General features: G+C 41.5%; 1 protein-coding gene across 1 annotated transcript in view; it reads left to right on the top strand.

Annotated features, from left to right (window-relative positions):
- Positions 1-23,869, top strand: part of PGR (progesterone receptor) — a 100,346-nt gene that overhangs the window by 36,019 nt on the left and 40,458 nt on the right. Inside the window, exon 3 of the mRNA XM_087721124.1 lies at positions 7,782-7,898. Coding sequence (XP_087577250.1) covers positions 7,782-7,898 — 117 coding nt within the window. The remainder of the gene's footprint in view (positions 1-7,781; positions 7,899-23,869) is intronic.

The following is a 23,869-nucleotide window of genomic DNA, read 5'->3' as shown; positions in this document are numbered from 1 at the left end:
TTATAAGTTTGACCAAAATCCATTCAAGTTGTTCCTTAAAACATCTGTTCGGACCAAAGTAAACAGTAACAAATGACCACATGTTTAGAATTAAAGTAGGAATGAAAAAAACAATGTCCTAATCAAGCGTGTCAATTTAAGTTCAACTAAAATCAAATCTTAATGAAAAGTTTCAGTCAATGGAGTAAAAAACCACATTGGATTCAATTGCTCCCACAATGGTGAACTAGAAGCCAGTGCAAAGATTACAAACAGAACATTATTGGTTATTGTAGTTAGCAATATATTTATCCTTCGTTGTTGATTTGATGATGGTTCAGCATCTGAAACGGTGGTGGGGTACGGCCAGGTACGGCCATACCGGTAGTAGTCGGGAGTAGTGGCTACCCTACTGGTACGGTGGCTCGCTTGGCCCACCCACCCATCTGCGTTCCATACCTGTTTTTGAAGCAACTGGGCCAATTGTGCATGCGCGCACAGCGTGCGGCACCTGCATGACCTCCGATGAGCAGCTGGATGTCGCAGGGGCGGTGGAGTGCGCATGTGTGTGCAGCGCACATCAGGCGCATGCACAGTGCACGTCTGGCATGTGCACAAACAGACCACGAACAGTATACCAGTAGCAGCAGTAAGAGCAACCCACCACTGATCTGAAAGTATAAGTATAATCTTTATTGTCATCGTACTTAAATACAACGAAATTGGTTTTAACCTCACTGGTGCAAAATTATAACAGAAACAAAAAAAGAAAGAAAAAGGGGAAAAAAACTAGCGTGTGCATGGAGTGATTGTGATTGTATTTAAAAGTCTCACAGCCCAAGGATAGAAACTATCTTTAAACCTGTTTGTTCGGCTGGCTATGCTTTGATGTCTTCTGCCTGGTGGTAGAAGTGCAGAGATACTGACCAAGGTGTGAATCATTTCTGAGTATCTTCCTTACTGTGCTAAAGCAGCGAGATCTGGCGATGACATCCAGTGGTGTCAGAGGGCAACCAATGGTTTCTTCTGCCGAATAGATCACTCTCTGTAGTGCCTTCCTGTCTGCAGCTGTTAAACCAGCATACCATACTGTAATACAATATGTGAGGACACTTTCTAGAAAGAGATCATCAGCCGTTGTTCCACCTGATTTTTTCGCAGGATTCTAAGGAAATGAAGTCTCTGTTGGGCCTTTCCAATCACCAGAGATGTGTTGTTTTTCCAGGTGAGATCTTGACTAATAAGCACTCCCAAGAATTTGAAAGAGGAAACCCTCTCCACACAGCCTCCCTTGATATACAGTGGGGCAGGTTCCTCTCTGTGCTTCTGGAAATCTAGCACCATCTCCTTTGTCTTACTAGTATTTAGATGTAAGTTGTTTCTTGAGCACCATGCGGATACCTTCTGGCCCCAATTTTGGGTAGAAGACCTTGAAACAACTAGTGTGTACTTCATGGAGCTGCATGCTAAACTCTAATGTGTGAATAGTTCTCCTCCTAAAACTGGGCTATGTTTATCCAAGGCTCTTAAATCATGGAGGTCGTGATATGGTGGGTAAGCTACATGTGGCTTAGAGGGAAAAGAATAGGCTTTCTTTGATTCACTAGATGAAGGGTGTCAAACTCAAGCTCCGTTGCCTGGATCCAGCCTGTGAGGTGCTTAGATCTGGCCAATGGGGCCACTATGGAAAGAGCAAAGGACCGGTCCATAGTGCTTCCACCAGTGAAAACAGAGCTCGAGAGGGCTGCGTGTGGCCCGCCCAAGTTCTGTTTTCAGCTGTGACCGCTTCCTGCAACCCTGTGCCAGTGAAAACGGAGCTCGGGAGGGTCGCACTCCATTTTTGCTGGCAGAGCTCTCAGGCCACCACAGGCGCCCCCGACACAAGTGATATCAAACTGGCCATGCCCACCCTGGCCATGCCCACCTGGCACCCCGAGGTCAAACACCATGCTGATGTGGCCCTCAGTGAAATCAAGTTTGACACCCCTGCGCTAGGTAGATGCTAAATTGAAATAGGATCATCACATGGCTGTCCCACTTCCAAAAGAATAAGCTCCAGGGCAGCTGTAAAATTCAAGTTGTTCAGTGTTTAGCTACCCAGTATTGAATTCAAACTTGCCTCTGTCACCACCATGCTGTGACCCCCACCCCACTGCCCCGCACATGCGTGCACAACTTTCTTGGAGCCTGGGGATGGCAAAAACGGCCTCCACCGCACCCCTGGAGGCCCTCCAGAGGTTAGAAACAGCCCGGTATGTCCATTTTTTGCCCTCCCCAGGCTCCCAAGGCTTTCTAAGAGCCTGGAGAGGGCAAAAAACAGCCCAACACACAAACTGGAAGTTCAGGAACGGATTTCTGGGTTGTCCATTAGGCCGTTTTTCTCCCTCCAGAGGCTTCAGGAGGTTTCCCACGGCTGAAAATTAAGGCCGAAAATCAGTTGGCTAGCATGCGCATGCGCGCTGTAGCTGACAGAGCAATGCCTCACGTGTCCTAAGAAATGGCTCCGTGTGCCACCTGTGGCATGCGTGCCATAGGTTCACCATCACAGTTCTATCATGTATCTTCTATCATATCTCTCTATCTATCTCTCTATCTATGTCTCTATCTATCTCTCTATCTATCTATCTCTCTATCTATCTATCTATCTATCTATCTATCTATCTATCTATCTATCTATCTATCTATCTATCTAGCTAGCTAGCTAGCTAGCTATCTAGCTATCTAGCTATCTAGCTATCTAGCTATCTAGCTATCTAGCTATCTAGCTATCTAGCTATCTAGCTATCTATCTAGCTATCTAGCTATCTAGCTATCTAGCTATCATCTCTACCTATCTACCTACCTACCATCCCCCCATCTCTGTCATCTGTATCTATCTCTATCTAACACACACACACACACATCAGTCTGTCTGTCTGTCTGTCTGTCTGTCTATCTATCTATCTATCTATCTATCTATCTATCTATCTATCTATCTATCTATCATCTATCTATCATCTATCTATCTCACAGTGCAGTGGTGTCCATGGGGGAGGGCATGTCAAAATGGCAGTAATGTTGTCATAGTCCAAGCCTTTCTCTTGTTTAATTTATCTCTCAACATTGAGTGTTTTCTATATGTTTCAACATTGCATGTATATACAGAAGAGGCAGAACAATGTTGCAGATTGGCCTCCAAGTACACTTCTCTGAGGGAAACATTTGATACCCCATTTGGCAGACTCTAGGAACATCTTAAGATTCAGGAGACTGTCATTTCTAATCCTGTCACAAAACCAATTGGGTTTGGAATAGTCACTTGGATGACTCTTAGCTCTAGGAAGAAGAAGGCAATAGCAAAAAATTTCTGAAAATTCCAGAAAACTGCAGGGACTAGCAATCACCAGGAGTCAATATTGACTCAAAACATACACCCAACACATACAAAGCAACATATTGTGGAATAGGCTGCTGCCTGATTTGGGTGAGTGAAGGAAATGAGATGCAGAATGCACGTTTGTTTTTCCCTTGCTTTCAGTTTTGATTATGAAAGCTTCAAATGAACATAGATGTAAATAATCTGCTGGAGAAGTGTTATTTATAAACCAGCCTAGCTGAATGGTAGTACTAGCCCATTTGTTTCTTTGTGTATCATAGGCTGTTGAAACTGGTTGAGTTTAATTCATGGGCTGACAAAGGTCAAAGTTATATGAGGTTTCAGTTGTTGACTATAAACAGCCCTTGGAGAATTGAATGATGATACTTTTGAAATAACTTGGGTTTCTTTGAAGGAACCTCATTCATCATAGTATTTGTTATTACTGTCTTCTTTCCAAACTGGTGGTCTACACCTCCAACCAGTTACGTTCTCTCTAGAGATGATCCAGGTTATGATTGTTGCATTAGGAAGGTAAGGCTTTATTTCTGCTTGGTCTCCTGCTTGAGCAAGGGGTTGGACTAGAAGACCTCCCAGGTCCCTTCCAACTCTGTTATTCTGTTGAGCTTGATGCTCAACACACTATTGAAAAGTCTTAAATGGAAATAGGGAACCTAGGCTTGAATGGAAATTTGCAGCTAGGTTTTCCTAATTCCATAGTAAGACTTTAAAATATTGACAACTCAAAGGTGAAAACTGTCTTTTCCTGCTTCGAATGAGGCACTGTATTGAAAGGTACAAAATGTCTGCTTGGGCATATTTTTTTGGAGCAAAAGGATCTGTTATAAAATATATATTTGTAGTCCATGTCTACGACCAAGCAGCTCACCAATAACAACTGACTGATCGTAATAACTCACTTGCAATGTCATGGTGACCCTCGCATTGTTAAAGTCCATAAGATGCTAGGGCTTCCATCTGTTGAGTCATGTTAAGCAGGAACAGACTGGTTTGTTCCTATTTTAATATGACCCAAAGCAAGGAAAGGAAAAAAAAGAGAGCAAAATGTGACTGCTAAGAGGCCATGCACTTATCCTCCAAGTATTCAAGTATTTCTTCCATTAAACTTCCCACTAAAACAGAGAAGTACCACAGTAGATAATGAAGTTATTTCCAAGGTATATTTAATTAACGATAAGAAGGAAGGAATAGTCAAAGAGAGATTAAATAACCAATGATCTTATATACTTATTATCTTGCCAGAATAAATATGCTCTGCAGTTCTTGAAGTAATCACGTCATTCATTCTGGCTGAAGACCATTTTATAGGCTGTTCATCTTTTACACCTGCAAAAGATTCTAAAAGGATGAAAATGAAATTGAGTTACATTGATTTCAGGCTGTATTTTAAAATGGGCATGATTGCTTTTTTCTTCATGACAATCGGGTGTGCAGAATAATATGCCAGTCAAGTTTAATGAAGAGGTCTCTGCATTTGTCATCTGCAGATGCAGATGATTACTGAGTCTGTCATCTGCACCTCTGGTGCATAACTGTCTGGTTTGGCTCTGCAACCCAACAAGACAGACACAGACTTCAAAGGATAATTAGAACTGCAGAAAAAACAATTGCTACCAACCTGCTTTCCATTGAGGACCTGTACACTGCATGAATCAAAAAGAGGGCCGTGAAAATATCTACAGACCCCTCGCATCCTGGACATAAATTGTTTCAACTTCTGCCATCAAAACAATGCTATAGGGCTCTGCACACCAGAACAACTAGACACAAGAACGGTTTTTTTCCTGAATGCTATCACTCTGCTAACAACTAACTAATTCCCACAACACTGTCAAATAATTTACTAAGGCTGTATTACTATTATTCTTCTCTTCCTTCCTAGTACCTATCTCTTCCCACTTATGACTATAACCATGTTGCTTATATTTTTCAATTTATATTGTTTTATTTGTTTACTAGTATGATTTGATAGCTTATTAGTAACCTAGTAAGCTATCACTAAGGGTTGTATCTTTTTATTGATGAATGTATTTTATTCTCCTTATGTACACTGAGAGCATATGCACCAAAGACAAATTCCTTGTATGTCCAATCACACTTGGCCAATAAAGAATTCTATTCTATTCTATTCTATTCTATTCTATTCTATTCTATTCTATTCTATTCTATTCTATTCTATTCGTCCTGATTAGAGCTGGTGTCCTTTTATTTTGTATGGAAGCTTGGCTGAATTAGGGGAGAGCACTTTGACTGAACCACCATACTATACTGATAAGTTGCTTAACTTTTCCCTTTTCTATTTTCATTTCATTTTCATTTCATGCTGGCTGTTTTGATGGTGTAACAGCAGAACTGAATTGCTGACATTTCTCTTTTCTTTGCCCAATTGGAGTAATTTTCACTTGGGGCAGCATAAAGTCAACAGTGTTCAAAGCAACCACTAAATTTAATAAGGAGCCAGGATGTCAATGATTTTTTATATTTTATTTATATATTTTTCTTTAGTAAACATAAAAACTCAATATCTACATGAACAATGTGTTGTCTGGGTACAGTTAGCTTTGAAAAATAATAGCAATATCAATAATATTCATAGCATTGATAATAATCAAATAATAATAAATAATAATGATAGTATTTGCTTATCCATACTAATAAACCTCCCTTGTATAGTTAATCATTCTCTTAAACTTTTGAGTTTCTAACTTCTGTTTCTGTTAACTAACCATTGGTAAAAATATTCTATTTCTTCCTTCTCCATTATTTTGAGTGTTAATCGATCCGTCTCTGCACATTCTAATATTTTTTAAATTACATAATAATTTAAAATCTAATATATTAAATCTAATATATTTAAATTGCACTTTCATCTGTAGGATTTCAAATTTATAGTACATCTATCCAACTCCTACCAACTTGGTCCTAATATCCAAGGAAAGAACCACATTTTTAGTGCCTTTTTAAAGGCCAACAGACACGGCTCAATAAAATTTACTTGTGTGTGTGTTTGTGTGTGTCTGTGTGTGTCTGTGTGTCTGTGTGTCTGTGTGTATTACAGCCAAGGAGGCGCAATGGCTCACTGGCTTAATATATGCAGGAGAAGTCTATGCTCTGGCAATTTGAGTCTTAGCACCATATGATGGAGTGAGCTCCCATCACTTGCCTCAGCTCCTGCCAACCTAATAGTTCAAAGGCATATAAAAGAGCGAGTAGATAAATAGGTACCACTTCAATCAGAAGGCAACAGTCTTCCATATTTCACGGTATGGTATTGTGTTGCAATGTGATGTCATGCTGGCCACATGATGACGGAATTGTTTTTGGACAGTGCTGGCTCAAAAGCTTACAGATATGTAAGCCCCCCCCCCCAAAAAAAAAAGTTGGGAATGATTAACACAGTAAAACCTGCAGGGACACCTCTACCTTTACCTGAAGTACACCTAGAATACTGCATCCAGTTTTGGTCACCACACTATTAAAAAAAAGATATTGAGACTCTAGAAAGAGTCCACAGAAGAGCAACCAGGATGATTAGGGAACTGAAAGTTAAAACATATGAAGAATGGGCATGGCTAGTCTAGTCAAGAGAAGGACCAGGGGAGACATGACAGCAGTGTTCCAATAATTGAGTGGCTGCCATAGAGAGGAAGGGGTCAAGCTTTTTTCCAAAGCACCTGAAGATTAGACAAGGAATAATGGATGGAAACTGAACAAGGAGAGATTCAACTTGGAAATAAGGAGAAATTTTCTGACAGAGAGAGCAATCAACCAATGAAATAGCTTTGCCTTCAGAAGTTGTGGGACCTTCATTACTGGAAGCTTTCAAGAAGAGACTGGACTGCCATCTGTCAGAAATGGTGTAGGGTCTCCTGCTTGGGGGGGGGGGTTAGAATAGATGACTTACAGGGTCCCTTTCAACTCCGTCAATCTGAATCTTTTATATATTACAACCATTGTGGCATCTTTTCTACAGTACAACTTGTGTCCTGAATAATATAGCAATAGCAGTAGACTTATATACCGCTTCATAGGGCTTTCAGCCCTCTCTAAGCAGTTTACAGAGAGTCAGCATATTGCCCCCAACAATCTGGGTCCTCATTTTACCCACCTCGGAAGGATGGAAGGCTGAGTCAACCCTGAGCCGGTGAGATTTGAACTGCTGAACTGCTGATCTAGCAGTAGCCTGCAGTGCTGCATTTAACCACTGCGCCACCTTAATAAGTTTTGCATTAGCTTGTTTTGCATCTCATTGATTTGGTGGGAGAGCAAAATATGGGCATATGTAGCTTGTTTCCTCTTCAGATTGATAGGATTCAGAAGTAGTTCTCTTGGATGGATGATACTGCAATTCTGAGCATCTCTTAAAGCTGAGCTTCAGATAACTTCATAGCATTGTGTGTTTTTTTCCCCCCTTTCTTTCTTGCAGGTCAACATAATTATCTGTGTGCAGGGCGGAATGACTGCATAGTGGATAAGATTCGTCGAAAGAATTGTCCCGCATGTCGCCTGAGGAAGTGCTGTCAAGCTGGCATGATACTTGGAGGTAGGCACTTGGAAACTTTTTTAAATATAATTTTTATAGATTTTCTATTAATTACATTTGTTAGTGCTTAGCAAACATCTGGTTGCCTGGGGATTTAATTTGCTTAGCAATACAATTTTCGTTCTTAATCTCCACCTTTTTTTCCCAACCACTGATAAAATAAGTTCCATGTTTGATAATATTCTGTATCTTCTTTCTGTTTATTTTTCAGTGTAAGTCTATCCATTTCTGCCCCATCTCTAGTATCTTCTTAATTATCTCTTTATCTTGCAGTTTCTTCAATTTTCCAATATTGTGGGAAGGTAATCCTCCCTGCTGTTAAGACATGTAATATTAAATACATACTTTTTTAATCAATTTTTTTCTCATATCATCCTTGATAAAAACAGTTCAGGTTTAAAATCTACATGTTTCCCTATTATCTTTCCTAGCCATCTGTGTATTTTTGCCCACATTTTTTTTTTGCTTTAGCAGAAGTCCACCACTTCTTGTGGCCTTTTTTAAATTACATTTCTATCATATTTTTAAACATTTTAGCTAACCTTGTTGCTAGTTGTGAAGTCGTTTCTGACCCATCGCGACCCCATGGACAACGTTCCTCCCGGCCTTCCTGTCCTCTACCATCCTCTGGAGTCCATTTAAACTACTTCTGTGACTCCATCTAGCCACCTCATTCTCTGTCATCCTTGTCTTCTTTTGCCCTCAATCGTTCCCAGCATGAGGCTCTTCTCCAGTGTGTCCTTCCTTCTCATTAGGTGGGCAAAGTATTTGAGTTTCATCTTCAGGATCTGGCCTTCTAAAGAGCAGTCAGGGTTGATCTCCTCTAGCACTGAACAGTTGGATCGTTTTGCAGTCCAAGGGACTCTCAGGAGTCTTCTCCAGCACCATTAGCTAACCTAGCAGGTGGTAAATGCCACCTATAAAACATTTTATATAAATTTTCTTTATAAGAAATTGCCATTGTCGATCTGTAGTTCCTTTCCCATAAATTTTGCCATTTCTTTAGTTCTATGTTATAGCCAAAGGTTTTTTTCCCCCCATTGCACCCCTGTGTCTTTTGTTTGTTCATCCTCCATTTCTAAATTTAATAAGAAGTTATACACCACCTTAATTAATTTTTCATCAGAGTTCAACAGTGTTTTATCAAAAAGTGTTGGCACTTGGAAACTTTTGATTCATGGAGCGAAATCCTCACAAATATCTCCGAAACTGAAGGCACCACTTAACAGGATCAGAATATTTGCTTGCTCAATGACTCATTCTGTTGTCTCTAACTCTGAGTTCTTGTGGTTCACCTGAATCTTGCGAGATGCAGTAGTCCTCAACTTACAACAGTTCATTTAATGACTGTTCACAGTTACAACAGCCCTGAAACAAGTGACTTAGGACAGTTTTTCACACTTACGACTGTTGCAGTATCCCCATAGTTCCCCTGATCAGAATTCAGACACTTGGCAACTGACTCGTATTTATGACGGTGACAGCGTCCTGGGATCACGGGATCCCCTTTTGCAATCTTCTGGCAGGCAAAGTCAGCGGGGAAGCCAGATTCACTTAGCAACAGTGTTACTAACTGAACAGCTGCAGTGTTTCTTTTAACAACCATGGCAAGCAAAATCGTAAAATGGGGTAAAACTTAACAAATGTTTCACTTAACAACAGAAATTTGGGGCTCAATTGTGGTTGTAAGTCGAGGCCTACCTGAACGTCCTGCAGTAGCATTTGCTTTGCATAAAAGTCCCATTCAGTGACATGTATCATAGATTGGGATGATATCATGCAAAAACTGTAATTATGTGCTTGCATAATTCTGTCTGCCTCCCTGCCTGCCTGCCTGCCTGCCTGCCTGCCTGCCTGCTACCTACCTACCTACCTACCTACCTACCTACCTACCTACCTACCTACCTACCTACCTATGAGCAATGGTGACACAATGGTTAGAGTGCAGTTCTGCAGGCTACTTTTGCTTCCTGCTAGCTGCCTGCAATTTGGCAGTTCAAATCTCACCAGGCTCAAGGTTGACTCAGCCTTCCATCCTTCCGAGGTTGTTAAAATGAGGACCCAGATTGTTGGGGGCAAGATGCTGACTCTGTAAACTACTTAGAGAGGGCTATATATAAGTCTAAGTGCTATTGCTATTGTCTATAAGTCTAAGTGCCAAGGTGAGCCAAGAGCCAAGGTGGCGCAGTGGTTAAATGCAGCACTGCAGGCTACTGCTAGATCAGCAGGTCAGCGGTTCAAATCTCACCGGCTCAGGGTTGACTCAGCCTTCCATCCTTCCGAGGTGGGTAAAATGAGGACCCAGATTGTTGGGGGCAATATGCTGACTCTCTGTAAACCGCTTAGAGAGGCCTGGAAGGCATATGAAGCGGTATATAAGTCTACTGCTATTATTGCTATTGCTATTGCTAAGTGCTATTGCTGTCTATCATCTATCTATCATCGGTCTAATACATTTATAAGGCTACCCATAACCAACTCTAGGCAGCTCCCAATCCTGGCATGGAATACAAGTGTATTATGCACAATACTTGGGTGATGACATCATCATCCATGCATTATCTTTTCCTCCCTCCTGCCCTGCTTCAGATGCCCCTGATCCCGTAACATGCAGTGACCCCCATTATATTATTACAGTTGTTGAAAACTGACATGCAAAACTGAAAGGTGGCATATTGATTCGCTTGTTCGGTTGGAACTTAATACTGTATTAGCATGCACATAATTATTGAAAACTCAGGTCTCAACAATATATTCAGTCTATGTGCTGGCCTGTATTATAAACCCATTTATGTGGATGGGTGGGTAGGCTTAGCTGAGGAAAGTGTTTCATCAATTTTATAAATCGAATTTAATTGCAATCAAATTAGAAGTCATTGCATTTCCAATTTAAAAGAAGAAAGTTTATAATCAGAATTATAGTCATTATAAACAAATCGAATCTACAATAAATTCAGGGGTTTATTTGTTGGGTTCATACTCTTCTTTCCTGTTAGAGGGCCTCTGTCATGCCCCCGTTGGAATCTGACTCTGAGAGGGAAGGCAAACAGCTGACAGAGAGCAGGAGAGTGGCTGCTGCGTTGGCTGTGGAGGAAACTGTGGAAGGGCAAAGTCAGACTGGGCAGAGCAGGGGAGAGGTAAAACAATGGACAGGGGGTTCAGATGAAGACCAAGGCCTACTCCCTCCTCATCCTAGAGAGCTCAGGGAAGAATGCAGAAGAGAGCAACGGGGGGTTGCGTGGCTTATAGCAATAGCAATAGCAATAGCAGTAGACTTATATACCGCTTCATAGGGCTTTCAGCCCTCTCTAAGCGGTTTACAGAGAGTCAGCATATTGTCCCCAACAATCTGGGTCCTCATTTTACCCACCTCGGAAGGATGGAAGGCTGAGTCAACCCTGAGCCGGTGAGATTTGAACCGCTGAACTGCTGATCTAGCAGTAGCCTGCAGTGCTGCATTTAACCACTGCGCCACCTTGGCTCTTATGAGGAAGGAAAGTGCCCCAATTCCCTTCACAAGGCACACCTGGGGATGGAGTTTAAAGGAGAAGCAATTGGGAGGGGAGTTTGTTGGGAACAAATGCTGAGTTCATCTAGTGTAGCATTGTGGCCTGCATTCCTGGCATTCCTCCCTACTGTTTGAAGTATTTACGACCTTCTGCGTGTTTATCTCATCTTGCTGGAATTACCCTTCGCTCTTGGGACTCCCTATCTTGCCCTGCTGGAGTGATTGATTACAGTCATTCTGCTTACAGCATTTAGGCCGCAGGTTTGTGGAGCACAGTTGGTGACAATAAAGGGACTCATACCAATGGCTGTGTTGCCTTTGTGCTATGCCCCAGGGCATCATTGCCTCTGTTCAAGTGCTAGCCAAGTATTTTGCAAAAAAAATAAATAAATCCATTCTTCTCCATTGGTTCTCATCCCGTCTCCGAACTGATTAAGCCTACTAAGCCTATTAAGCATGCTCAGTTCTGATTAGGCTTTGGAATATTTTCCCTTCCAAGTTCTTTTTACATATTTAAATAATGCTACAGGTTTTCTGGCCATATAATGACACTTCCTTGTTCATGGATAATCTTGTTGTGACTGCAGAAGAAATTAAGCTCAGCTCTGAAAAAACTTCTTGGATGAGAAGCGAAATGTCAGAAAAACCAATAAGTCCAATTGCCTCTTGAAAAGCTGGGACAGGTAATGGGCGCTCACTCCATTACGCGGCGCTAGGGATTCAAACTGCTGAACTGCTGACCATTCTGATCGACAAGCTCAGCGTCTTAGCCACTGAACCACCGTGTCCCTTGGTCACAGTTAGAACCATCATATTGTATAAAAAGATTAACACTTGCTGTGGCAATGCATATATTTTTCTCATACAGAGGGGAAAACGAGAACAACCAGTAATGTAGAGCTTTTCTTTTGCAGGTGGTTTGTAAACTTCATTTGGTGCAGAACACACAACTTAGCTGCTGGTTGGGAAAACAAGTCAGATACAGACTATACTTCTGTACCGCAAGCCAATTGGTTCCATGCAGAATTCAAAGCTTGGAATAATGTAGCATACATTGTGTGATCTCATCAAAGTTACCCAAACATTAAGATTTAATATAGAGATGTGTTCTGACCCCCCCTTCTCCGTCCAGGAACGAAAGCCACAAACAAACGTAAATAAGAATACTTTTAATCAGTCCAGACTCTCGTTGGCTGCAAGCCCAAAATAAACAAAGAGATAAGCACTCTGGCAGCAAGTCCTACAAAACTAGGCAATGCAAACAAGCTCTCACAGCAAACCACTTCTCCAAGTTGGTTTCTCTGAATCATGAATGTTGACTTCTGCAAAAGGGCGTGGCCCAAGCAGTCCCTTTTATAATCAGGAGAGGATCTTAATAAACAGCAGCTAAGCGTAATCATCTCCTACAATTACTCAGTTTTTCTTGCCGCCCGAGTAGCCCTTCGATGGCGTGCATCCTGAAACAACTCCCAAGTGTTTTCCTGAACACTCCCTCTGATCCAAGGCTCCGCCGTCACCTGGTGGTCAACCAGTCTCTCCTCGTCCTGCTTGGAGTTGGCACCCTGTCCAGGGTCCTCCACCTCCTCCAGGGCCGACTCATAAGACCCCTCACTGTCGGAATCTGGCGGCAGCTCCAACGGCTCCTGCCGGGCCACAACAGAGATGGTTATTCTCTTCTCGCAGAATACTGTGGCTATTGTGTCTAGTTATGGGTCCCAAAGTTTAAAAAGGATTCTGACCAGTGGGAAATAAAAATGATAAGGATGGTCAGGAAACTGAGAATTGGATCCTTCAAGGAGGTTTGAAGTTTCAGCTCTGAAAAAGCTTCTTGGATGAGAAGCAAAACATCAGAAAAAAAAACAGAAAGCCAGTTGCCTCTTGAAAAAACACCTTTGGGACGATCAAGCAGATAGTTATGGTAGCAATATTCATCTGGATAGCAGTCACACGGAAGACTACCATAGTTTGTTCTCTACTTGTCTATTTAGATTCTCAGTCATCCAGGTCATGGTTGTCCCAAAGGTGCTTTTCCAAGTGTCAACTGGACTTTCTGCTTTTTCTTTGAAGACATTTCGCTTCTCATCTAAGAAGCTTTGTACTCTATAATTCCAGACTTTAGGAGCTGGAAGGCAGATTCCTGTTGACTGCAAGGAAAGTGCTGTGGTTCCTAACTGTAAAAGGTATCAGTGAGTGTGATCTATTGGGGGAACATTGAGGAGCTGTCTCTAGAAATTTTGTTTTGTGTAGTGTTTATTGTGCTTCAGTAGACAAGAACCAGACCAGCATAGCTGCAACAGCATTTATTGACTCAAAATGTAACTGAGGAACTGCAGGCCTGTGATTTATACTCTAGGCCAGTGTTTTTCAACCTTGGCGACTTTAAGTTCTGTGGACTTCAACTTCCAGAATTCCCCAGCCAGCTGTGCTGGCTGGGGGATTCTGGGAGTTGAAGTCCACAGGACTTAAAGTCGCCAAGGTTGAGAAACACTGCTCTAGGCCCTTAACCAATCATAGAACTCAAAAAAGCCCGCCCAAATATAAATGTTCCAATTTTCCCTCCAAAACAGTTGGGGTCATCCAAAGGTTAGTTTCACTTTAGCACAGTTAACAGTTAGGGTCATCTAAAGGTTAGTTTCATTTTAGCACAGTTAACACAACTATATATATTCAATACACAATAGTGTTCTAATTTAGATTCTGGTCCTTGCACAGTGGGTTGAAATGTAAGGTCTGAGTGATTCCTTCCCCAACTGTAATTCTGCTCTCGCAAGGTTCATTTGGATATTGGACACAGGAGTCTGGATTTCCTTCTTAATGGCTTTTGGGTGATAGATAGTCCTCTCCATTAAAACCTGAAGGCTGAGATATTACAAAATCGGGAGCAGATTTTAAACATCGTTACTATGGATTGTCCCTTTAATATGAAGTTGTTGGCTGTCTCTTGGAATGTTTTATTGTGTATTTATCAAATCCTCACTTCTTTTTTAGTACTATTTGGAATCGCTGGCCTCTGTTTAAAATAACAATCGTCCTGCTTTCTTAAAACGTCTGGTTAACTTGTTTCTGAAGTATTATATGTTTTACGATTACTCATACTGTCTTCTGAGGCCTATGCCTCATACTACAAGTAAGTAAATAAATCAGTCTGATCTGCTATCTTGAAAGCTGAGCAGTCCAATTTGTGGATTAATCCTAACTAGCACCTAAAGGAAAGCAGCCTTTCTTTTAATGGTTTTTTAAAGCTGAAAGGTTTAAAATGAAAACGAGGGACACGGTGGCTCAGTGGCTACGACGCTGAGCTTGTTGATCAGAAAGGTTGACAGTTCAGTGGTTCGAATCCTAGCACCACGTAATGGAGTGAGCTCCCATGACTTGTCCCAGCTTCTGCCAACTTAGCAGTTTTAAAGCACATTAAAAATGCAAGTAGAGAAATAGGAACCACCTTTGGTGGGAAGGTAACAGCGTTCCATGCACCTTCGGTGTTTAGTCATGCCAGCCACATAACCACAGAGACGTCTTCGGACAGTGCTGGCTCTTCGGCTTTGAAACAGAGATGAGCACCGCCCCCTAGAGTCGGGAATGACTAGCAATATGTGCAAGGGGAATTTTTACCTTTACCTAAAGCTGAAAACAGCAACATTTTCTCTGTCTGGTACAATCTGGGAGAGATTTGTTTTCCCCCCGAACTCGAATTGTTTGGAACTCTTCATTCAATTTCTGCATGCAGGTAGCCCTCGACGGATGACCACAATTAAGCCCAACATTTCTGTTGCTAAGTGAGACATTTGTTCAGTGAACATTGCCCCATTTGATGGTCTTCCTTGCCATAGTTGTTAATTTTGATTCTGAATTTTGATCACATGACCAAGGGGATACTGTAACGGTTGTAAGGGTGAAAACAGTCCAGTGGTGGGTTCCAAATCCTGTTGCAATCGGTACAGTGCAATGGGGTTTGGCGTCCCCCACATGCACGTGTGCAGCATGCATGCAGACATGCGTCCTTACCTCCACGATGCCTCTGTGATGCCTCTGCGACATTCCAGCTGCTCGGAGGAGCATGGTGTAGCTGCCGTGCGCTCCGTGTGTGGAAGCACCGAAGAGCTCAAATACAGGTAAGAAGCTTGGGCGGGCGGGTGGGCCCTCCAGAATACTGTACCGGAATGGTACCCGGTATGCCTGTCCCCGGGCATACCGCCTGCAACCCACCACTGAAACAGTCGTAAGCCATGTTTTTCACTCTCCGTTGTAACTTTGAACGGTCACTAAGTGAATTGTTTTAAGTCAAGCTCTCTCTCTCTAGCTCTCTCTCTCCCTTTCTTTCTCCCTCTCCCTCTCTTTCTCTCCCTCAACTCTCTCTCTAGCTCTCTCCCTCCCCCCTCTCCCCACATACACATACAAACACACAAGATATATATATATATATATATATATATATATATATATATGTATGTATGTATGTATGTATGTATGTATGTATGTATGTATGTATGTATGTATGTATAAAGAATGGCTTCCTTGTAGATAGATGAAGCTCTATTCTTATTTTCTATAGTCAGCAGTTTCTCGATTGATCAAGTGATCCATGTAACTTTAGACAGTCGCAATAATTTCCAATAAACTTTTCAAGACTGGAAACAGGAGGAAGATGGAAAAATCACACCCTCACTTCTTTCTGTATTGCAAATTGACCACCAAGGAAAGTGAGAAAAAAATGGACTTCACACTCTTATCTCCTTTTATCTGTTCATCAACAGGCGTGTGTGTGTGTGTGTATGTTCACATGTACAAACACACCCTTAAATGGTATATGCCACTTCAACAAAAAATCTTTTTTCCCCAACTTCCAGGGTATGGAAGAAAAGCGATGGTTGGATTGTTATTCTTTGTCTCATCCAAAATTAACAATAATAACAATCCTAAAAGTTTTTCTTGGCTTTTCTCCAGTGATATTTAAAAAAAAATAAAAATAAGGCAGAGATGATTAAAAAAGCACAGTTTAATTATGTAATGCCTCTAAACGATAACATGACTTCATTTGATCTTAATCTTTTGCATTTATCCACTTAATTGCAATTAAATGAACTTCCTTATTATTGGTCGCATTTAATAAATGTATATGCTAGCTCAATCATAAGGTAGCTTTTGGCTTTAAAAAGGGACAACAAAAACTTAAATGCAACACTTATCATCAATATCACCATCATTAGCAGTAGTCAATAACTCATTGTGGAAGAACAATGTATAAAATGCAATAACAGGTAAGACCTTACTCTCCAAGTTTAATGTTCCTCAAAAATTAATTTATGTAAGTTGTTCCATATTATCTTTTATTAATTTTAGTAACAGCCAAATGAAATAACTGTATCATATGATCAAAGTTCGGGTGCTTGGCAACTGGTTCCTATTTATGACAGTCACAGTACCCCAGGGTCATGTGATCACCTTTTGGAAACTTCTGACAAACAAAGTCAATGGGGAAGCCAGATTCACTTAAAAACTGTGTTATTAACTTCACAACTTCAGTGGTTCGCTTTATAATTGTGACAAGAAATATTGTAAAATAGGACAGAACTCACAACTTAACAAGTGTCTGGCTTAGCAAAGAAATTTTGCTGAGTGAGTTAGCAAACCACAACTGGTTGCTAACCACAACCAGTTGTGGCTGTAAGTGTGATTGTAAGTGAAGGATGACTTCATGTAGGCTTTGGGCGTGAAAGACAGCTGAGGTACCTTGAGTCAATCCTTCTCGGCCCTAGGAAAGAAACTGTCAGCGTTCCAAGTAACACATCCGCAAAATTCAGAACTCTGAAGTTAGGTTGGATTCCTCAAAGAACATGTTTATTGGATACATCATATCAGCACAGACAGTGAAAGCCAACTCTAAAAGTCCCTGTGGTTTTTCCCTAATTAAAAGAGCAAATATTTCCCTCTCCAGATGTCCCTGATCACATTGTCCAATGAAACTAGGCTGCATGGTCACTCCTCTCCTCCTTCAACTGCCACCTGTTGGGGTGACCTTGGTTCCTACGAGAAAACTTTTTGCTTTGACTATTAGCCAGCCTATCTGTTCCCCCTCCCTTTTCCCTCTCAGGGTTCATGATGACTATGAGGCAGCAGAAGATGGCTTCAGCCAGGCAGGTTCAGAATTGACAGAAGCAATGGCAAACCTCTTCTGAAAAATCTTGCCAAGAAAAGAATAGGGATTTGTCTAGGTTGTTGCCAGAAATCAAGATTGATTTGAAAACACACTCTTTTGGCACATTTTATCAGCCTTGGGATCCTACTAGGATTTTCAGTCTGGAGATTTCAAGGCACATAGCCAGTGAGTTTAGGATGTCAGGAACAGACAGAATGAAATTTGTGAGTCCTTATTTGTATTTCTTGAATTTTTGAGGGATTTTAAAGCAGAGTTCCCAGTTTTTCTTGCTTTACAGACCCGTGGGGGGAGGGGAAGTTTGCGCAAGCAGCTGGCAAGCGTGCACGTGCAGCTTCATTTGTGCAAGCGGCGTGCAGGCGCCCCTGTCACTCACACAACTGGAGCATGTATGCACATACCCACCTGCTGCTCATGCAAGTGAGGATGTGCGTGCGTGCATGCACGCTCGCCAGCCATTTCCACGGCCCAGTTGCAATCCCCTCATGGCCCACTAGTGGCCAGTGGCCCACAGGTTGAGGACCTCTCTTTTAAAGGACAAAACTGGCATTTTAATTGGACTAATATTTATCTTTGCAGAAGTTAAGACCCTCCCCAATTTCCTGTTTATCCCCTCCAAAATATTAAAAGCGCAGGAAAAAAAGATTCGGGGCTGCAAACTGTATATTTACGTATTTATAAATCCACAGAATTTGTGAATTGGTGCGAAAGCCAATTCTCACACAGTTAGAGGTTAACAGTGTGACACTTGACAAGCCCATCACTTTGTTCCTTTCCACTTTGCCTGTTGGATTATATTTATGGTAGCATCATTTTCAAATGCAATAAACCTCAAATGGTTGATTTTAAAAATCAGTACTCTGTCTATAATTTGGTCTTAAGTTGCATTAAAAAATATAGATAGCTTCTCCAAAAGATAAATGATTTCCCGCTAACCCATGATGAGACTAATATTTAATTTCAAAAGTTAATTAAGTGTGAATGTAATTACCGAGCCATGGAATGTATAACATTAGAAAAGCAATTTCACTAACCTGATTTAAAACTCTTGATCAATGTATTTCCTTATATATATGTATATTTAAACTGCAATTCAGTTACAACATTCACAAATCGTAGTGTGTGCAAGGATATAAAATCTGTTTTATAGATGAGTTGTTAAATGTCTGTTCAATAGAGTTAAAATATGAGCTAATAATGCAAGAAACTGGCTGTAAGCTTAAATCGTTATTAAAGGAAATTACAGCAATTTTGAGCAGAGTGGGGGGAAAGATTAATATGTTTAAAATATCAGTAGTTCAAATAAGTTATTTAATGCATTTCTCAGCAAGTGGGATGTGAAAGAAATTTATCATTTTTCCATACTCCAGATTATAGAAAGCAGAAACAGGAAATACTAAAACAAAAGATATATATTACATGAGAAATAAAATTGGTTTCTAATTCTAACCAAATAAATTATAGCCTTTGTATATATTTAAGCTGGTAACATGGATCAATTATCCATGAACATCCTGTGATTAAGTGCCAACAAGTCATTTTTGACTCCTAATGACCACATAGATAAATTTTTCTCCGTGATTAGGTAAAGGTAAAGGTTCCACTCGCACATATGTGCTAGTCATTCCTGACTCTAGGGGGCAGTGCTCATCTCCATTTCAAAGCCGAAGAGCCAGCGCTATCCGAAGACGTCTCTGTGGTCGTGTAGCCAGCATGACTAAACGCCAAAGGTGCACGGAACGCTGTTACCTTCCCACCAAAGGTGGTTCCTATTTTTCTACTTGCATTTTTTACATGCTTTCGAACTGCTAGGTTGGCAGAAGCTGGGACAAGTAACGGGAGCTCATTCCATTACGCAGTGCTAGGGATTCGAACTGCCGAATTGCCGACCTTTTTGATCGACAAGCTGAGCATCTTAGCCATTGAACCACCATGTCCCTACTCTCCGTGATTATCTGTCCTTAATTTGCTCTTTCAGGTTTTCCCATGATGCACTTGTTACTGAGCCCATTGATCTCGCTTCTGTTTATCCTCTCCTTTTTTCTTTCCTTTTCACATCTGAAGTAGGATAATTTGAACAGTTCAAAAGCATGCAAATGTGAGTAGATAAATACAGGTAGTTCTTGACTTACAACAGTTCATTTAGTGCCCGTTTGAAGTTATAATGCCACTGAAAAAAGTGACATGACTAATTTTTCACACCGATGACTGTGGCAGCATCCCCATACTCGCATGATTTACATTCAGATGCTTGACAACGAACTCATATTTATGACGGTTGCAATGTCCCAGGGTCCCCTTTTGCGACCTTCTGGCAAGCAAAGTCAGTGGGGAATCAGAATTCACTTAACAACTGTGTTGCTAATTTAAGAACTGCAGTGATTCACTTAACAAATGTGGTGAGAAAAGTCGTAAATGTTAGCGTTTGCAGTAATCCAGCCAGCCCACAAGTAAATAATTCAGCAGGATTCATTTATATAAGAAACCTCTTTATATACAATACCATACAGAAGAAGAAGAACTCCGAATCCAGAAGTACAGAATCAAACATCACAGAAGCTATAGAATCACAGAAGCGCTCATATATATATATATAAATCAGTGAACCTAAGCCACGCCCAAGCTCCGAGCCGTCTGGGTCATCAAATAATCCCCATTGGCTGACCTGTTACCATGTCTATTCCAATTCATGAACCTTTAAATACTGACAGTAAAGTGGGACCAAACTCACTTAACAAATTTCTCACTTAACAACATACGTTTTGGGCTCAATTGTGACCACAAGTTGAGGACTACCTGTAGGTATCACTTTGGTGGGAAGTTAACAGGCTTCCATGTCCCTTGGCATTTAGTCATGCTGTTCACATGACCCAGGAAATGTCTTTGGACAGTGCTGGTCCTCTTGGGTAAGAAACGGAGATGAGCACCATTCCCTAGAGTCAAACACACCTGGACAGGTGAAATCTTTACCGTTTTATTTGTACCTTGAGTGAAAACGCTGGGTTGATTTGCTTGTGGATATATTTTCTTGGCTATCCATGATATTTTCAGAAGTGTTCTCCAGCACCAAAGTTCAAAAGCGTTCAACACCCTTCCTATCTTGCTCATTCAAAGTCCTTAACACCCTTTGCTACACGCAAAACCAGCCTGATTTAAATGTGTTTTAAAACATGCTTCAGAAATGACATATCTTCATTCAGGACATACTGTATTTTTCGGAGTATAAGATGAACCAAGATTTTGAACAGGCAAATTTTTAAAAAAAGTTTTGCACTCTGCAGACCTCCCAAAAACAGCCCGTTCTTTGCAAAAATGGGCCCACTTTTTTTTTAAAAAAATGGGCACAAATAGCCTTTAGGAGGCTTATAGAGTGCTCCTGTGGAGCTGGGGGGGGGGCAAAATTGAGGAACAAATGGCCCATTTTTCACTCATTTCTGCCCTCCCCAGCCTCTGGAAGCCTCCTAAAAGCTATGCACAGCCATTTTGGTGAAGGGGGTGGGGTTTCGCGAGGCCAAAAATGCTGTATTCAGTGTATAAGACGCACCCAGATTTTCACCCTCTTTTTTGAGGGAAAAAGGTGTGTCTTATACTCCGAAAAATATAGTAAGCAGGACATCCCAAATCCATTGTTGTTTTTGTTATTTTACAGTGATGTTTATTTTTTATCAATATCAATTTTGTTAATCATTAGTATTCATTATAAATATAAATGCTTCATATTCACACACACACACACACACACACACGTATATATGTATATATGTATGTATATGTGTGTGTGTGTATATATATATATATATATATATATATATATATATATATATATATATATATATATATATATATATATATATATATATATATATATATATATATATATATATTGTGTCACAACCCCTGGTATGCCCAAATATGGGAGGATGAACAAATTGGTGTTCAATCCCGATAAGACTGAGTGGCTTTGGATGTTGCAGTCCGTCCTTGATCCTAGGGGGTGAAAACTTATGCCCCTCAGAGAGGGCCCACAATTTGGGGGTCCTCCTGGATTCGCAGCTGACACTGGAACACCATCTGTCGGCTGTGACCAGGGGGGCCTTTGCCCAGGTTCGCCTGGTGCACCAATTGCGGCCCTATCTGGACCAGGGGGCCCTCCAAATGGTCACTCATGCCCTTGTCACCTCAAGACTGGATTATTGCAATGCGCTCTACATGGGACTACCCTTGAAAAGCATTCGGAGACTACAGCTAGTCCAGAATGCAGCCGCATGAACGATATTGGGTGTACCGAGGTACACCCATGTTATACCTGACCTCCGCGAACTGCACTGGCTACCAATTGGTCTCCGGATGCAATTCAAGGTGTTCAAGCCCTACATGGCCTAGGACCAGCGTATCTGTGAGACCGCCTACTGCCACATACCTCCCAACGGCCGATAAGATCCCATAGATTGGGCCTCCTTCGGATGCCGTCAGCCAGTCAGTGTCGGCTGGCGGGCCCCCAGAGGAGACCCTTCCCTGTGGCTGCTCCGACCCTCTGGAATCAGCTACCCCCAGAGGTCCGGGCCTTGCCCACTCTCACGGCCTTCAGGAAAGCTGTTAAAACCTGGCTGTTCCGGCAGGCCTGGGGCTGTTGACCTTATTTTGTCAGGTAGAATTAGAATCCTTTTTCAGCCTATGAGAATTTGCCTCATTCAGAGCATTTGGGGCAGTGGTGGGTTGCTAACTGGTTTATTACTGGTTTGATCATGCTCGCTCACATGCATGCTTGCATGGTCGTGCAATGTTTCTGCGCATTTCTTTCTTTCTTTCTTTCTTTCTTTCTTTTTTCTTTCTTTCTTTTTTGTCTTTCTTTCCTTTCCTTTTCTTCTTTCCTTATATCTCTTTCTTTTCCTCCTTCCTTCTTTCTTTCTTTCTTTCTTTCTCTTTCTTTCTTTCTTTCCTTCCTTTCTTCTTTCTTTCTCTCTTTTTTTCTTTCTCTCTTTTCTTCCTCCTTCCTTCTTTCTTTCCCTCCCTTCCTTCCTTCTTTCCCTCCCTCCCTCCCTCCCTCCCTCCCTCCCTTCCTTCCTTCCTGTGGTGGGATTCAATTTTTTTTACTACCTGTTCCGTGGCCATGGCTTTGTGGCTGTGGTATGGCTTTGTGGGATGTGGCTTTATGGGATGTGGCTTTGTGGGACGTGGCTTTGTGGGCGTGGCAGGGGAAGGCTACTGCAAAATCCCCATTCCCACCCCACCCCACCAACCTACTTTCCAGCTCTGTTCTCCTGTTCAGGACAACAAAAGATCAGCTGGGAGGCAGCGGGGCGGGGCCAGCCTATTTACTGGTTCTCCAAACTACTCAAAATTTCCACTACCGATTCTCCAGAACCTGTCAGAACTGGCTGAATACCACCTCTGCTTGCTTGCTTGATCCCTCCCTCCCTCCCTCCCTTTTTTTTCTTAAAGCAGCAACAAAGCTCTGGTCTCCATTCCTATTTTATTCCTCAAGTGCTTCTATTGAAGCTTTGTCCCCCCTTTCCCAACTTGATACTTCCAAATTCATTCGTGTTGCAATTCTCAGAATGTCAAGGTAGTACGGATTAAAGCTTTGCCAGGCTTTCTGGGAATGCAGAGAATTGTAATCCTAGTACATCCTCCTGACAGCAAAAGAGAGCAAGAATAAAGAGAAGTTGCCAGTGGAAAACCTTTTCCATGAAATCATTACCAGGATCAAATTTCAGCCGCCTCCTGTTTTTGACCTGCAGCATATCAATCATTCCTAGTTTAGTCATCCTTCTTCTAAATTATATTTGAAATACATGCAAAAAAAAGATAAAGGGGATTAGATAATTGCTTATGTATTAAACATGTATGCAAAAATGTATATATCATATAATATTTGTCCGTATGTTTAGAGGAGTCCTTCTCAAGTCAATTTCAACCACGTACAGGATTGATCAAGCTTACCTTGACATTTATTTGCTTATCAAAACAACATGAAATGGATTGGATCTGTGTAGTGGGGAGGCTAAAATTCAGAGAAAACCTTCGGTCAGTTCAGTCCAACCTTGAGCAAAGAACGGCCAGCAAACCTGTCATCTCTGCTGTCATTCACGATGGCCAATGAAAATCTGTCTTGGGCTGCTCCTCTGTTTCTATTGGACCCTCATCAGGCTGGTGTTCCCTCACTTCGCTGATGGTGTATTTCTGCATTTGTTTGTCCTTGTTTCTCCAAGAATGATTAGAGTTATTTTGAGTGGACCAGGGGATTTGAGAAGGCACCAACACCCTTGCCAATTATTCTCACAGCAAACCCCCATACCAACAGCAATA

The sequence above is a fragment of the Thamnophis sirtalis genome, unplaced genomic scaffold, assembly GCF_051295495.1.
Source record: "Thamnophis sirtalis isolate CommonGarterSnake01/CBP01778 unplaced genomic scaffold, rThaSir2_p1.2 scaffold_8, whole genome shotgun sequence".
In the NCBI taxonomy this organism is placed as follows: domain Eukaryota; kingdom Metazoa; phylum Chordata; class Lepidosauria; order Squamata; family Natricidae; genus Thamnophis; species Thamnophis sirtalis.
The sequence above is the reverse complement of the archived record's forward strand: the minus strand, read 5'-3'. Positions and strand labels throughout refer to the sequence as shown.